Genomic DNA, 18171 nt, shown 5'->3' with positions numbered 1-18171 from the left:
TACCCACGAGGTGCTTCTCAGTTGTATTCTCCTCTAATAGGAGTAAAAGAAATATTTCAGGAGGGTATCAAATATTTCTTCTATATCTTCATATTTTTATAAAAGATGTCTCAATGACCCACTAGTCCATTTTTTTCTGCTGCCTTATGCTTCCTTACCGCCCCCCCCTTACCCACTAGAAAAAGAAAAACAAAGCCTTTGTAAGGAATATGCACAGTCCAGCCAAATAAATCACCACAGGGGCGGCATCCAAAAGTGTCTGGCCAGAGCTTTGCAAGATTCTCTGCTTTCCCTCCCCCTTATACACTGTTCCCCTACCACTGGTCACCCCAAGCCCCAGGTTTACCACTAGACAAAATGCCCAAGTACATTACGTAGCTCTTATATAGTTGGACACTGGAAATGCCCAAGCTAGAAAGAAGCAATCCCTATATTCTAAGAGCTTCTAAAAGAACACCCTGCTGAGTGCTGTCCCTTTAGGGAAGGGCCTACAGGGAGAGAGCCTTTCAAAGATACAAGAGCTGGCAAGAAGGAAAGCAAGATTAGCCTCTAGACTAATGAGGGCCAAAATGCCATTAAGAGACAAAAATTTAGGCAATTTTTTTGACAAAATGGAAAATTATCCAAATTGTTTTTTACAAAAGCACATTGTATTTGTGGAGTTCCAGAACAAAAAAAGACCAAGCTAACTTAGATACAGCTGGACAAGTTTAATGAGGAAAGGCTGGGTGGGATGATCTCTGTTTCACAACATTAGAGCCTGAAGCCAGATCTAAAAGGTCAAAATTCTGAGTCCCTAAGAAACAGCAGCTTTGGGTGGATGGGGAGCTATACTTACTTCTGCTGGCTTCTGAGGGGCTAGTAATGAACCTGGAAGGATACGGTGCTTGTAGGAAACAAAAGAGCTGAAAAAAGCCGTCTACTGAAGAATGGGAATGTAAAATTGAGAGGCTCTCAGAATTATAGAGAAAAGATGTAAAAGTAAAAACTACAACCTCTGGGTTAAGGACATGTTAAAATATCCTAAACCTAAACTGGCTGTGTGACTGGCACAGGAGCTGTGAAATGCTTACTTTGAAAGCGCTCATCCACTTTACTTTTGCACAGAGGACACAGCTTTTGAGCTTCAAACACTGGGGGTTCGGGTCCCAGCGTGACCCCTCAGGCTACTGTGTTAGCCCCTACAAGCCCCTTACCCTCACCAAATAAATTTTTATCATCTCTAATCTGGATGACTGAGACAATGAATTTCATAATATTCTTGTAAAGAAAGAATTTGGAGACCTTAAAATGCTTTGCAAATATACAATATTGTTATGAATTATTTTTCTATGATTTGATACATCTTCATCCTTTAGAACCAGAGAGCCCTATAAGGATCATATAATCTTCCCAGAAGGGCAAACATCCTTACACATCAGCTCTCACTCCAGTCCCCTTTTGTTAGTCTGAGGTCAAAGAAGGAACTGGGCATCTCCACAAATGCCACAATTAGAATGATTGATTCACATTTTTTTCTGACTCGCAACACAGGCATTATGTCAAAAGGTAAATGTGTCTGTGAGAAGGAAACGTGTGTCTGTTCAGGACAGACAAGATGTTGGGCTACCTAAGATGCTGGCTAACAGGGACATCCACAAAAACCCTCTAGGGTCAAAGCAGCCTCAAGCAGTTTATCCGACTGGAACAACAAACCACAGATCCAGTTTCTGAAGACTGAAGGAGAACTGAAAATTGTTAAAAGATTTTTTTTGCTTAAAAAAAAAAAAACTGCCAGGAACTGCATTTGATATTTGGAAACACTAGAGGGAGTTGTGGACACATTCGTTTGTAAAATGGATCCTGGGATTTTAATTTAGCACCAAAAGTGACCCTCAGGGGTCACCTACTTCAACCCAACTTTTACAGAGCAGGAAAATGAATCCCAGAGAAAGGAAATTGTTGGCCCAAGGTCACATAGGTCATAAATGATGAATACAATGACCAACACAAAACAACTCTGCCTCTGATTTCTAATGAGCTTGCCCAAATATTACAAATCAGATTAACCCAGAAGGGCATCTCTATGGTTTGAAAGCCCACACAGCCAAACAGTGAGTTTTCTTTTTAATTAAAAAAATAAAATAAAAGGAAATAGCCACTATTACTATTAGACATGCTATTTAAAAAAAAAAAAAAAAAAGGTTTGTACACAGTAAGTGTTATATAAATGCTTATGACCTTCTCCTTTTCCTTCGCTTTCACACCCCCCTCTTCACACACACAGAATGCATGACAAAGTGGGAATCAGGTGAGCTGGACTGAGTAAATCTTGTCAAGTCTCCAAGCCTGATTTGTCCTTGTCTGTGAGGTGGGGAGATAAATCCCTAAGGTCCCACCCTGTGTGACCCCCAGAGCATCCTAAGTCTGACCCAAACCCGCCTCACATACTCTGTATGTCCTCTCTATTCCACAAACTCTCATTACCCCTGGAACCTAGATGCTTAATAAATGCCGATTGCTGCTGCTGCTGCTGATAAGCAGTTAGGTTACATATATACACAAAGAACTGACAGAGCTTATAGGGACAGCTTTGCAAAGTTTTAAGGAGAACCTGCATTTTTGATTTCATTCACAAGCTAATTGTACAATATTTCAGAGTCTGATTCTTTTTGTACAGCAAAATAACGGTTTGGTCACGTATACTTATTGTGTTTCTAATTTATATTTTAATATATTTAACATCTACTGGTCATCCTGCCATCTGGGGGAGGGGGGAAGGGGGTAAGAGGTGAAAAATTGGAACAAGAGGTTTGGCAATTGTTAATGCTGTAAAGTTACCCATGCATATAACCTGTAAATAAAAGGCTATTAAATTAAAAAAAAAAAAAGTTTTAAGGAGAGCCTCTGGGTTATACAGTAAACAGAATGATGAACTCAAAGACTCACCTTTCCAAATTCAAATCTAACTTCAGACACATACTAGCTGTGCAACCCTAAGCAAGTCACTTCTCTCAGTCTGCCTCAGGTTCCTCATCTATCAAATAAGGTGGAGAAGGAAAAGGCAAAGCCGCCCCAGGATTTTTGCCAAGAAAACCTCGAATGGGGTCATGAAGAGTTAGGATTGAAAAACAACCAAACAACAAAACTGAAAATCGAAAGGAAAAAAAAAAAAGGATTTCTTTGGTAAAATTGAAGGAAGATTTAAAAAAAAAAAACATCGCCCTGGAAGAAGCCAGCAGTCTACTTCAGACTTTGAGAGGCTGAGTGAAGAGGAAAAACGAGCTGCTTGATGTTTGCCTCTCTCCCTCTCCTGGCATCTTGGTCACCAGCCTTGGCTCCAGAGACTGACCTGCGGAATGGCGGGAATCCGCAGAGGAGGATGTATGTGATCACACCCGCTGCCCAGATGTCCACCTTCAGGCCATAGCTAGAAAACACAAGTGGGGGAAGGGGGAAGTGGAATTAAGTCAGACTTGGAGCTTAGCATTCTAGCACTGGTTCTGGTGTTGAGAGAACCCACCCCCCCCCCCCGCCCCCATGTGCAAATCAACTCATTTCACGAAACGCGTTCCACACTGGCCCCTCAGAGGAGACCACTGCACTTTCTTGAAGCCCAAGTCTACAAAGCCAAGTGATACCTGAGAGGTCCATGATAGCCAAGGTCATGAGCCTGTATTTCCCCTCCCTCTTGCAGAAACACAGCTGCACATTCCCTGAAGCTTTGTTTTTGTGTAGAGAACTGTGCTACTGAAAGGGAATGGCCTTGGACCTTCAGACTAAAGCTTTAAAACCCCTAATGATTCACAGGAGAATCCAAGAAAAAAATGGTCCTTTGCAACACAAAGCTCAGGCATGAATAGAGTATATGCTTTCTGAAGGCAGAAACCATAGCCCCCTTTTATCTGTGGCTCTCCAAAGCCCAAACGTGGGTCTCATCAGTGCTTAATAAATGCTTGTTGAACTGGACAGCACCGATGTCAAAGGAGGTCCTGCTTTCATTCACTTTTGATAAGGAAGAATAGGATGTGCTTGTATGGGGGCTGGAGGAGCCTTTTAGAGTGAAGAAGAATGACAGAGGATGTCCTGCAGCCTACCCAGACCCCGCTACAGGTGACTGAGCAATCACACGGATGAGCTGAGGCGGCAAACCTTCCTTCAGCCCCCTTGTTTGGCCACCATCTCTTTTCTCCCTTCTTGTCCTATGTGAGAAAAGGGCAAGGGGTGATTGTAGAACATTCCTGTTTTCTGTCATTTAATGTTTTCCCCTTGCCCAGGATGCTGACCACCTCCCACTCCCAGAGAACCGTGGCTATCCACCTGTCTCTCTCCTCCCATGTATACAATTTTATACACATACATCTACATTACATGTAATGACATACATGTAACCTGAGTGTCAAAAGGCTGCAGTTTCACTGGAGTAGCTCCTTCTCCCGTGATAAAAACCACAAGGCTTTTAAGCCTTAGTTAACCATCTTTCAGGAGCTCCTTAGACAAAAACAAAAACAGAACATCAACCACTGGGAGGTCAAGCATCTGCTGACGAGGTTCTCCAAACTTAGCCTCTTTTCCTCTGATGACAGACAAGGGCAACGATGGGCTGACACTCAAAACTTTTCCAGTTGGTAGAAACTTGAACCTCTCTTAAGGTGAAATCTGTTCCCCAAAGAGATTCATTTTGTTGTTATTGTTCTTACTGGTACCTTTGCTTAAAAAAAAAAATCACAATCCTGCCCTAATATACTCACACCTCCCCCTACACTGAACACTTTTTTCTGTCAATAAAAAGAACAAAGTTAAGCAGAATGAGATGACAAGGCAGGCAAGTCTGGCTGGGTAAGCTCTATTCTTCATCTAGACTCTGGCCTCCTCCTCCCCCCGTACATCCTGTCTCCTGAGAGGAAGAATTGTGCTAAACCCTTTTTTTTTTCTCTCAACAAAAAACTGTTCACTGCTGTTAACCTTACTGAAACTGCCTTTAACTCATGTTTTTATTTATATTACTGTACCCATTATATATATTTTCATCTTAAAATTACACACAAAGAAGTAACATTTATTTCTTTTTACTTGTTCTTTTTTTGATAATCTGGTCCTTCCAAACCCAAAACTAGATGCTTATTTTAATGTATGCATTATAATACCTTCATTTTAAAGGTGAAGAGATGAAAAGGAATAGGGGGAAAAAGGAAGAAATTGCTCACTACCACACAAGGTCTGAAATACAATCACAACCAGAACTCCAGGATCCAAAGAGGGTCCACGTGGAAGGGGGCCTTCTTCCATAAACTCCCTGGGGTGAAGGAGAGGCTTCCATGACAGCAAGGTAGCATGCAAGAGTTAGCATCCTTTCATGCAAGGCTCCAACAAGGACCCCAACCCAAAGGATTCTTACCCAGTCTCAGCAATGATCTCTGGAGCCACATAAGTAGGTGTGCCGCAGACAGTATATAAAGGCCCTTCAACCACTGTGGCCAGCCCAAAGTCGCCCAGTTTCAAAGATTTGGTTCCATCTGGATATTCACACACCTGTGGGCAAGAGAAATCCATAATTAGGAGAAGATGGTCTCTTCCTAACTGTTCAGGGAAAGGAGGGAGAGAGAAGTGGGGAGAAAATGCATGGTTTTCTTTATATAAACTAATCAGGAGAGAGAAATTTGCCTAAATTTCTTTTTCTGGAGAGACAAGTACTACTATTTTCATATTTTTCAGTTTTGTCTTTAAGATAATGAATGATTATAATAGTATTTAGAGCTAAAGGAGACACCCCCAGGGTCAAGTCAAACTGCCATCCCCCCAGTTTATCTCTGAAGATAAAAGCCCAGAGAGCTAAAGAGTCAATGGCAAAACTGGGTTTCAATCTCAGGTTTTCAGATTTTAAATCTAGTATTCTTTACTATAATGTCTTGGGGGGAGGGAGGGGAAGATGGTTTTTCTAAGTTTGTTGAGCCATCTTACTAATACTCTCCCCAAAAAGAAGCCCCAACAGGAGGCAGAGCTTATTTGGCAAATTGGCCCTACCACCTTAGGTCTCTCATTTACCTCATCTGTGAAATAAGAATCCTATTTTACCCATTATCTTCTAGTTAAAGGGAGGACCAAATGACACAAAGTACTTTGTAACTGTTAAACTACATAAATGTATGGTATTAATATCTGCCTAATGGAGTGCCATGAATCTCCCAGAAACTGCTTCCCTAATAACCTGCCAAGCTTCTGTCCTTCATATTCCATTTGAATTCTCAAAGATTTGGTAAAAAGGTAGGTAGAGGGAGGTAGAAAAATGAGTCCAATTAGTGCTCCTCAAAACAGTTATGCTTCCCTTAGCAAATAAAATATCAGATTAGATGACTAACATCCAGGGAAAGACAGAAAGTTTGGCCCTAAAGACAAGACAAAGAACAGGTCCATTTCAAAGAGGCTCAGTGTAAGAATATGATAGTAAGGGGACGGCATCTGATTTTTGACCCAAGCCCAGGTCCCTGCTTGGGACTCCCGAAAATGTACAGATGCTGTGGGAGAAAAGGTTAGGGAATTGGCAAAAGAAGGGAAATGATAAAAGAAAAGTGCCTCAGAGTTTTATTAGTAGTAATTAATCATAATTAATAAAATATAATAAAACAATTCATTTTTATCAAAATTTAACCAATACAGGTTCAAGGCTGAGCTATATATCCCCCTAATAAGTCATATACATTCCCACCACTCATTTGACAAACGCACTGAACATCATGAAGCTCCTTCCCCAGTATGAGGTAAATGGAGAAGAATAAGACATGCCATATTTTCTCCAATTAGAGTGAGGGACAGTGGGGCACACCAGAAAAGGAGCTGGTATCAGAAGGCATGGGTTTTCCTGCTTCTTAGTGTGTCACCTTAGGCACATTGCTTCTCTTCCTAATTTCCAATTCCTCATTTATAAAATGGGAGGTTAGATTAGATTATCTTCCAACTCCAAGGCCCAGCATCCTACATCTGTGAAGGGTAGCACCTGTCCCCTTTGTACATCCAGATCCTGGCAATGTTGTGATGGTTGTTCCTTTCACAGGTGATGTCTTGACTTGCTCACGAATTGGATTTCAGTGAGGTAGAATGGTGCAAAGTCATCAGCCTCACTCTCTCTTCCAGGGTCATCAAAGTCCAGTGGAAGGACCAAAGTCAAGATGATGGGGATGGCCTGGGATACAGTGGACGACCTTAACGTCTTCACTGTCTGACCGAACTCTAAGTGCTCCCCAGCACCTACTTTGACCCCCTTTGTGGCTGTAGGAACAGACTGCTCTCATTCACCCATTCTCTCAGGGGAGTCTTCACACACTTTACTGCAGACACTTCTCTAATTCGTCCATTGGCACAAAGCCGGCTGGGGGAACCTCCACCTACTTTAATCCACTTGCCAAGACAATGATCTAGATGTAACCTCTATATCCTACAGTTTCTTGATGCCCTAGGTGAGAGCTGGGTAAATCAGGTGGACATCAATGATAAATAAATAGTCCTTAGAAGGACTCAGCAAACCTTCCCACAATAGATGCTTAATTAACATTAACTGACTTGAAAAGAATAGCAGATTTCTGACCACAAGCACCTTACAATCTGCTGGGGAAGGGAGAGGGGTGTACAAAAATATTTAAAGTAGAGAATCTATGACACAGCTTCTTAAATCTGAATGTGATTTTCAAGTAGATCACATATTTGGATGGGGGGAAATCATATCTTTATTTTTTACCTTCTAATAGAAGCTATTATTACTATGGAGCAGTTAGATGGTACAGCAGATAGAGCACCCAGATTTAAAGTCAAGAAGATCCAGTTTAAATCTAGCCTTGGATACTTACTACCTATGTGACCCTGAGCTAGCACTTAATCTCAATTGCCACCAAAAATAAAACAAAATAAACTTTTAAAGGGAATTCTCCTAGTACTTTTAAAGTTGTTTCTAATTCAAGGAAGAGACAACATCAAAGGATCATAGACAAAGCTGGAATAGGATCGAGGCTACCCAGTCTATTTTACTTTATTTTTTTAGGAAGGGGGAGGGCAGCAAGTCAGGAGGCCCAATCCCCATGGCTGATCAGCACAGAAGCCTCAACCTATTTCCAACCCCCCATGCTGGCTCCTTCTTATCAGGCATCCTCGAGGTGCCGCTGCCAGCTGGGGGCCACTGGATTTGAATCCCACACCTCAGCTACTTACCAGTTAAGTAACTTGGAAAAAAGCCTGAGTATTAGTTCCTGCAGCTATAAAATGGGATAGACCTGTACGGTGGATAGTGTACTGGGGCTGGAGTCAGAAAGTTGTGCGACTATGAGCAAGTCAATTAACTTTTTTTTTTTGCCTCAATTTCCTCAATTGGGAATAATAGTTGTCAGAATCAAATGAGAAGATATTTATAAAATATTTAATCCTAGAGCTATAAAAAAAATCTCTTTTCCCCTTTCCCCAACTACCTCATAGGATTGTTAAGAGGATCAAATGAGATAAGTACAGTGGGTCATTATCATTCATTATCATCATCATCATCATTGAGAAATCCTATCATTCAAGGGGGATAAAAGGAATATTTGCTAGAAGAAGGAGAAGTGGGAAAGGGAGCAGTCAGACCCTAGAGAGAATGGTCACAAATTTCTTACTTGTACTTATAAACCTGCCCTCAGCAATGGAATTAGGCTCAAGGAACAAGTAAACTTGAATTTTTATGGCTAATAAAAAGAACACATGCATTATTCCTTTTTAAAAGAAGTCACAAGATTTAAAAAACACACAAGCACACACACAACACCTTTGATGAAGACAGCAGTTGTGGAGAGAGAAGTGGTCCTGGAGACTCTGCTTCCTTTATCACATTCTGCAACCCAACCAGTTTAGTTTTCTCTCTGTTTTACTTTCATGACAGACCACATGCCATCTTTGTGCCCTTATACTGACCTAAAATGGACCCTCTCTTTGTTTGGTCAAGTCCAACTCTTCACAACTCCATTTGGGGTTCCTGACAGAGCTGTTGTTGTTCAGTCATTTTTCAGTCATGTTCAACTCCTCATGTCCTCATTTGGGATTTTCTTGGCAGAAATATTAAAGTGATTTGCCATTTTCCAGCTCATTTTATAGATGAGGAAACTGAGACAGACAAGGTTCAGTGACTTGCCTAGTCACACAGCTAGTAAATGTCTGAAGCTGGATTTGAACTCCAGAAAATGAAATTTTTTGACTCTAGACCTGCACTCTCTACACTTCATACTTAGCTGATTGACTCTTCCTTTAAGATTCAGCTTGTATCTTCTACATGAAGTCTTTCTTGATTCATCCAACAGTCAGCGTCGGCGCTTGCCTAGTCACACAGCTAGTAAATGTCTGAAGCTGGATTTGAACTCCAGAAAATGAAATTTTTTGACTCTAGACCTGCACTCTCTACACTTTATACTTAGCTGATTGACTCTTCCTTTAAGATTCAGCTTGTATCTTCTACATGAAGTCTTTCTTGATTCATCCAACAGTCAGCGTCGGTGCTCTAAATCACCTTGTATTCAATTACTGTTTGTGTGTGTGTGTGTATATATATATATATATATATATATATATATATATATATACACACATACACATACTCCAAGGCCCAGCATCCTACGTCTGTGAAGGGTAGGTATACATACACATACATATGTGCTCTCTCTCTCACACACACATACAAAAGCAAGGCAGATGGAAATTAAGTGAACTGCTTAGGACTACAAAGCTACTGAGTGTCAGGCTGGATTTGAACTCATCTTCTTGACTCTACGGCTAGAATTTGAGTATCGTGACTGCTAACACAATGGGAATTTATATCTCCCTTAATCATCTTCACCAGGTAGTTCAGTTTTTCTCTTCCATAGTCTATTTCTCAAAGATTTTGTATTAAAATTATTTTACCTATCATGTCCTCTATCTCACTTCACAATCACAAGACTTTCTTGGATTATTAATGTAATAATCATAAATTAAGTTGCAATGATGTTTTTGTCCTTTTTCTCTTTCTGTGTTAGACATGTGCCTATCATTTACCTATCCACAAAGAAACCACATTTTTATGCCTTAAAATGATCAAAAAGTAATGAAAGGTTTTTTTTTTCTTCAATAGTACTCAATATCCTCAATCTGCCCTAAATTGAACAGGATCATATTTAAAGGCAATCAATATTTTACATAAAGTAATAGGAACCAGATTTGCATTCATCCTACAAACTTCCAAAGGATGGATTTTCATTCATAATGTTTAATGTAAATATTAAAGAGAAAATATTACATGTAGAATTACAACTGTAATTTATAGTGTATTTATCATAACCCACAGTTTAGGAACAAATTTCCCCTGAGTAATTTGCATCACTGAGTACGTTATTAGTATCATTTGCCAACTGGCTGACTCATGAGGCTAAAACAAATACTTATTACACACATTTTCAGAAAGGCAATGTTTGCTTGAGAAATTTCAACTTAGACATGCCTGAGGCCAGCTTTAGGGCTTTGCTTAGAGATCTCTCCCCTCACCAACCCTTCTACCTGTAGAATACAGAATCAGATACACCAGCTAAATGGCATCGCTGGCTCAGAGCTGAATGGACAATGTCCTATGAGGCAGATGTGTAAAAAAACATATTACCCCCTATCTAACACCACTGGTATACAACTAACACACATAGCAAATATTAAATATTAGTCAGAAATTTTTAAAAAATTATTTCTATTTTTTTTCTGAGACAATTGGGGTGAAGTGACTTGCCCAGGGTCACATAGCTAGGAAGTGTTAAGTGTCTGAGGTCACATTTGAACTCAGGTCCTCCTGACTTCAGGGCTGAGGCTCTACCCACTGCACCACTTAGCTGCCCCAATAAAAAAATATTTTTGAAATATTCTTAGGAGGCAAAAGAGTCAGAAGTGGAGGTTCAAATACAATTGCTACTTTATTATCTAGATAAATTTAGCAAAGTCACCTGACTTCTCTCAGTTTGCTCATCTGAATACAAAGGGACTAGACTAATTCTAAAATTAATCAATTCCTGAACTGGATGAAAAGTATGATGACTTCCCCTCCCTCCAAAAAAAGCAAACCCCACATATTAAATTACTATTTACTACTGGTCATTTAAATAACATCACTACAGTTATCTCAGTTTGTCATTGAGCAGAAGTAAACAAAGCCCTCAGGTTTTGTCCTATTAGTCTATGGAACACTAACTTTGTGGAAAACCTAAGAAGTAGAAGCAGGGGCTTTATACCAGAGCATCAAGGTTTAGCAAGCCCTTCCAACATCTGAATTCCTTACACCCTACAGCACGACTGAGTTTAGTACTTAGTTAGCAATAATTAGTTTTATAAAAAGCACCAGATTTTAGGTTTCCTACTCTACAGTAGTCACGTTCCATGTAAACAAGAGGGGCTTCTCCATATTGACTGAAGTCCCTACCCAAACTAAATTGCCCCAAGTGCCAAAATTGCTAGTTGTGGGTCTGAGCCTCAGTGTCAAGAGCCCACCCCCCTCCCCTGCTACATTATGAATTGCAGATGTTAGACAGTTCTTTCTGCTCACTGTATCCGTGTGATTCAAAAAAGGATATTTAACTACCAGCTTCTACACACACAAGAAGCATGGCTTTATTGTCCTAGTGCAGTCCTGCAGCATGATTTAGATGGTCCTACAAATGCGTGGAGCCTTCTTCCCTCCTCAATCCCAGGATCTTTCAGAAAGGCTGAATTTATCACTGGTCTGCCCCAGTAAACTCCAACAGGGCACTGCTGTACTGTAACTCACGACATTAATGGCAAGCCCCGTGCTCCCTGGCATGACTGCCCATCTATCTTTCCAGGCAGAGTGGATAAATTACAGCTGGGCTACTGGGGGAAAGGATGCAAATCAGATGGCTGAATGATCTGGTCGCAAAGAAAGGAATTACTTTTTAGAAACAGGAAGAAACTTACAGTCACTATTTGCATTTATTCTCAATATTGCGAGACCCTTTCCCACCTGAGTCTGGTTCCAATGACAGGGAGTAATCTTGCATCTGCAACATGATGTATTTAAGCTTTCTTTGCTAAAAGGACATTATTGACACCTAAGTCTCTTCTGGAAATCCTAAATTGTCTTATCAACCTAATTCTAGGGCATCCTGACACCTGTGATTATTACATGAAATAATGTATGTAAAACAGTTTGTAAACCTTTATGTGCCATATAAATAGCAAGCTATTATTATTAGCCCATCACAGATGATACCTTTTATTATATGTTCATTCCTATCCTTTCAGGTAGCATTAATTTGTTGGCCTGTGTTTCACACCAAAGGCAAACATGTGGAACAGTTTAAGCAAATGATATTTCATGTGGAAAAATGTCAACCCTGTGATTTTAATGTTTTTTAACATGGTTAAAAATCCATACATGTCTATGAGGAAGAAAATGCTGGATGAACAAGACAGACACTGTCATAATAAGAAACTGTAAGGGAGAAACTGACATGCATGCATCAGAGCACAAGGACAAAGGGATTCACTGATATATGGGAAATTCGCCATTTCCTCCACTATTGCCATAATCCAAACATGTCTGAGCCAATGTTACAATTAAAACACATCAATGTTAGACCGATGACTCTCTTTTGGAGCCCTGAAAATATATCTCTTCTTTTTCAATCTGTATCAGTGAAATAATTAATACCGCCTTCTAAAAATCAATTCTTATATACTATATATTAACTTATCTGTGTATATATGTTATATCCTCCAGCAAAATATTTGTTATTTGAAAACAGGCGCAATATTATTTTGTCTTTGGACTCTTAATGCTTAGTACGATGCCTTTCTTACACACAGTAACTGCTCATTAAATGTTTTGTGGAAATGAATTCAACTAGACACAGGCTGAAGATATGAAGGAGAGAGAATACCAGTCTGATGATTTCATGTAGGGAGATGTTTGTTAATTAAAATACACATAATAATTTTTGTATAATTTCTCTGCTTCTCTTGCAGGATAACTGTCTTGTGGTAACCGATATAGAAATCTACGCCAGAAACGGTCACGTCCTGATAAATGCTACAAGGACACCTGTTTTGAATTGTGAAGATAGTATCCCACCTCTGCCAGGGAGATAGGGATCACAATTCTGTCTTCAGTTCTATCTTAGAGTTCATAAAACAGAGTCTATGATACATATCACATTACAGGGCAGGAGATATTTATTTCCCTAATGGGAAGACATAGTAATGAAATATAATTCCTTCTGGGGAAAGGACAGGAAGGAAAGAAAAACTCACATCATTTAAAATGAAGACAATAAGAAGCCATCAAATGATATTACTGAGTTGGGGGGAGGTAAAAGTGATACTTTAATCTACTAAAGGGCCACTGAGAATGTCTTGTCTTTAAATTCCTTCATAAAAAGTTGGGACACAGCACTGAGCTGGTATGCAGAGCTAGGTTATATTTCTAGTTCTGCCATTAATAAGTTGTATGACCTTGGACAACCCGCTCCACTTTTCAAGGCTTCAGTTTCCTCATCTGTAAAATAAGGTAGTTGGAATAGATGCTCAAACCCACAATACTATGCAAGGAGAGCTTATTCAGGCATCCTGGGTCATCACCAGTCATCCTGAAGGAGGCTGACAACCTTGTGCAGCTCTGTCTCACTTCAATCTGATTCACAAGTCAGTCAAGATAGCACACAAGATAGCATTGGACCGCTTTGAAAAGAAAAGACAACCATACACTGGGGGCAGCTCGGGGCAGACTCTCATTTTAAATCCTGGTCCTGACACTCCTACCTATAAGAACTTGAGCAAACTTAGGGTCCTCTTATATAAAGAGCTCAAATTTGATAACTTTGAAGGTCTTTTCCAGCTTTCATCCAACTCTGATCTCATGATCAAAATGTAAATGAGCACAGGTTCCAATTCCTGGCAAATATCGAATAATCTATTCAAACAATATCTTAGGGAAACTGATTTTATTTCAAGTCTATTGATGCTCACTCTATATGTTCTCCCTATGCCATGACTAGCAGAGACGGGTAGTTTTCTCCTTTAACATAGTAGTCCTAATCATTTTAGAGGAAAAACATAAGCACAAAATGCTGACTTACCAAAAGGTTCTCGGGCTTGATGTCTCTATGCACGATATTGAGACCATGAAGATATTTCAAGGCACTGGCCAGATTGTACACCATCGCACTCCCATCTCTCTCTGTATACTTGGTTGAGGAAGTAATTGCATCAAAGAGATCACCACCCTAAAGCAGATATCACAAAATATCCACATGGAATTACTTGTATGAATAATACACAGCTATCAGTCTATTTTATAGGAGTGAAATATTCTATCAAAATTTACATGGAAAATCAGAATTAACATGGGCATTCAATCCAACAAATATTTATTAACTACCATGTTCATCACATCCAACTAGGTATTGGGGATATATAATTTAAATTTAATATAAAATTTAAGGTATAGTTCTTCCAAGAGTTAACATTCTAAGACAAGCATAATACAAGAAAGGCTGTGACTAGAGCCTTGAAGGAAGAAGATTTTAAGGGGATATAAATATTTTCTAGGCAATGCCTAGAGATTAAAAAAAAAGATGCGAAAGATAGCTTTCAAGATGGGAGAGTAGTTAATAATCTAGTTTTGCAGAAAAATAGAATATAATATTAAATTAGACGAGGTAGGTTAGAAGGCTTCAGTTTGTAGAAGTCTTTATTTTTAAAACTCCTGTAGGAAATAGGGAGCCATAGATGGGTTTTGAGCTGATGAATGACATGGCTAAATCTATAACTAACGAAAACAATATTTACATGCCAGTAAAGTGCTTTTCTGAATGGGCTTTAATAAAATAACAAAAACAAAACAAACAAACAAACAAAAAAAACCTTTACTTGATGTTGAAGTCAGCACTGAAAAAAAGAGAAAATTTCTAAGGCTTCTTACCTTAACTAATTCCATCACCAGAAAAAGCTCAGTAGCAGTATCCATTTCCTCAATCAACATGATTATATTTGGATGTTTAACTCTGCGCAGTATTGACACTTCATTCTCAATCAGGTGTTCCTATGCAATAAGAATTAATGAAACTGATTTAGAAGGTAGCAGTTTCAAATATGGAAATACGTTTAAAAGAACTGAGCATATTTGCTGTCTTAGGGAGGGGGAAGTAACGAAGGAAGGGAGAAAATTTTGGAGCACAAAACAATCCAAAAATGAATGATGGAAACTATCTTTACATATATTTGGAAAAATAAAACAATATTGAAAAAAATTTTAAAGTAGCAGTCTCTCCTGTATGTAATAAAATCCAATATTTATAAATGCTTTAAAGTTTACAAAATATTGATAAATGTTATCTAATTTTGTCCTTTGTATTTCTAATACAAAGTCCAAACAACAGACATTATAAACAGCCTTACTTTGTGGATACTGAATTTTAGCTTAGTTGGTTGGAGAACAGTTCTAAGAATCATAAGGATTTGTGGTTTGTGATGGACTCTTTATCTTAACAAGGAGAATGACATCTTTGGTTTGTTTTTGCATTTAAACCAATCCATTTCAAAAGGAATTTATTAGCATTATATATGATATGCAAGGTACAATTATGAGCAAGGGATGAGCTGGGAATACAAGAACAAAAAATAGCAGCTGTGCTCAAAGAGATTATATTCTACTGGGGGGGGATGGACTCTACACATAGAGAAGTATAACCATTTAAATTTGAAAAAGGAGAAAGCACTGAGAAGTGCTTCAAGGAAGCTAAGGGTTATACGAAATGACAGTAAATAGGCAATTTCCAATTAATGTCCTTTCTATATGGGCAGTAATTGGAAATTGCCTATTTACTGTCATTTCTTTATGATATTATATGTCTTTATGGACACATGTTTCTATATGGAAACATATATACCATAAAGACTATTACCTTAATTTTAATTCTATTTTGACTCTTAAAAAAAAAAAAACAACGCACTATTTATTTAGAGGGTTGATGTGATCCATGTGATATCACCACTATAGAAAAATAATATTATAACAACTTCTTCACAATTTATATATCTGTATATCTATACATATAATTTACATTGATATAAACACATGCACATATATAAATATGTACAAATGTATATATGCATGTACATATACACATTATGTACAATGACACTATATATATATACACAAACACATACATTGCATATCATGAAGTAATATATGCATGTTGGTTATCTTTAATCAAATGAATTGTCCTGAAACATGAATACACAAATAATTAAAGAAATAAGAAACAGTGAATAGAACCAAGGCTTGTGGAGTCTTCTTCTGTCACTTAATAGCTGCATAAGCCTTGTTAATTCTCTCTTCTCAGTGTTAAGACTATAAATTACATGAACATTGTTGAGATCTCCATTGTTGCAGAGAATTTCTATTGATGAAATGATAAAAACACACAGGTGTGCTAGAATCAATTCAAGAGGGCAAATTTGCAATGTGAGCATTTATATCTGAAATCTCCAAATGCTATAAATCATGGCTTGATCTATTGTTTTCTGAATTTTTTCTAGATTTAAATGATGAAGAAAATGTTAATAATGTACATTATTTTTTCCAGAGGGTTGGTTGTTAAACATTTACCAGCATGTCACTGAGAACATGGCTTGTGAAGAATTATGTGAATGAAATTCAGCTGAATTTCTTAAAAACAAAATGACAACTGCAAAGTTAAACATATTTGACTACTTGAAATATTCTAAGTAAAAATAATACTATTGTTGGGCTGGGAAAGCCATCCAACCCACTGGTTTTCCAGTAAAACCATGCCAATCTCTCCAAGTCAGAAGAGTCTATTTTACTTCTAATGTCTGTCATGGGAGATTCCTTAGTTTCCTCCTCCCCTACCAATTTTCAGTAACCAAAGACAATTCTCACACAACTGATGAAGCTAACATCTTAGTGATCCCTATAACCCTAAAAACTACTTTTAAAGGTTTCTGGAAAGATAGGTATTTTTACTCTTTCTAAATTAGGTTTAGCAATTCTAGGTAATACAACACTTAGAAGCAGCTGCAAAATTTCTTGCACATTCCCATAAGGAAGCAGTTGTACAGTCAGCTTGTCTTTTTCACAAGAGATGAAGGGGAGGAAAGCTTGGCACAAACTACCATTCCTATATACTTAAGAACCTAGTTTGAAAATATGCACTCTCTTTAGCCCACTTCTTTTGAACTGTTTCCCGACTATCTTGAGAAATGAAGAGCTGAATGCAATTTTGATAGTATGACAGATTTAAGATAAATTAATCTGATCTCTATGAAACAAATAACTAAGATGATGAAGGTATTACCCATCCCAACCAAGAAAACCATATTGTGATGGAGAATTATCATTTAAAGATAAACCTGCCCTGCAGTGCTTCCAGGTTTCCTCCAAAATTATATTGACCCATAGGCAAATTTCTTCATTGTTCATATTCAAAATATAAATCCTCATTTACTGTGACATAAATCAGGGCTTCTTAAGTGTTTTCGACTTAAAAACCCTTCTCCCCTATAAATTTTTTAATGGCTCGGGATATACTGATATATTTACTGATAATAAATCATAATTTCACGATGCTCACATTCAGTTCCGAGATCCTATATGGGGTTGTGACCCACAGTTTAAGAAGCTGGAGCCTAGATGAAGGAAATGGAAGAAGCACTAATGAAAATTAGGATAAGATATCCAAAAGTGGAATAGGCTCTCTAGGAGAGATGTTTCTCCTTCACTGGAGACCATTAGACAAAGACTGCATGTCTACCTTCTTGGGAAAGTTGTCAAGGGGATTTCTTATCATTTACAGGTTGGACTACATGATCTATGAGATCTTTTTCCAACTCTGATATTCTATCATATAACATAGTAGGGGGATTGCTTCTGCCTTAAGTTATTACCTTTCTTTTGTTTGTTCCAATAAAGGAACAATGGAAAATGTTCTGAAATATACAGTAGGGCTTCTCACAGGGTCACCAGAAATGTAATACTTCAAAGATGAGGTGCTATTTATTCCAGAAACATTGTATTGACATTAATGCATCTCACCACATGCTGCATGGTCAATATTCTTGGGAATAGAAGGGTTATTTTCTACCTCATTGTTTAATTTTTCCCTAAAAATGCTTCTAAAGAATTAGTTC

At 38.3% G+C, this 18171-nt stretch overlaps 1 protein-coding gene across 5 annotated transcripts in view; it reads right to left on the bottom strand.

Moving 5' to 3' along the window:
* DCLK2 (doublecortin like kinase 2) overlaps positions 1 to 18171 on the bottom strand; it is a 201068-nt gene that overhangs the window by 18418 nt on the left and 164479 nt on the right. For all 5 annotated transcript variants that reach the window (XR_004230353.1, XR_004230354.1, XM_031943311.1 and 2 more), the window contains 4 exons: positions 14942 to 15061; positions 14097 to 14243; positions 5378 to 5511; positions 3332 to 3409 (listed from right to left, as the gene is read on the bottom strand). Coding sequence is in view for 3 of the 5 variants with exons in the window: in XM_031943311.1 (XP_031799171.1) it covers positions 3332 to 3409; positions 5378 to 5511; positions 14097 to 14243; positions 14942 to 15061 (479 nt within the window). In the remaining 2 variants the exon portion in view is untranslated. The remainder of the gene's footprint in view (positions 1 to 3331; positions 3410 to 5377; positions 5512 to 14096; positions 14244 to 14941; positions 15062 to 18171) is intronic.

The sequence above is a fragment of the Sarcophilus harrisii genome, chromosome 6 (assembly GCF_902635505.1).
Source record: "Sarcophilus harrisii chromosome 6, mSarHar1.11, whole genome shotgun sequence".
NCBI classification, from domain to species: Eukaryota; Metazoa; Chordata; class Mammalia; order Dasyuromorphia; family Dasyuridae; genus Sarcophilus; species Sarcophilus harrisii.
Note: the sequence above shows the minus strand (reverse complement) of the source record. Positions and strands in the feature narration are given on the sequence as shown.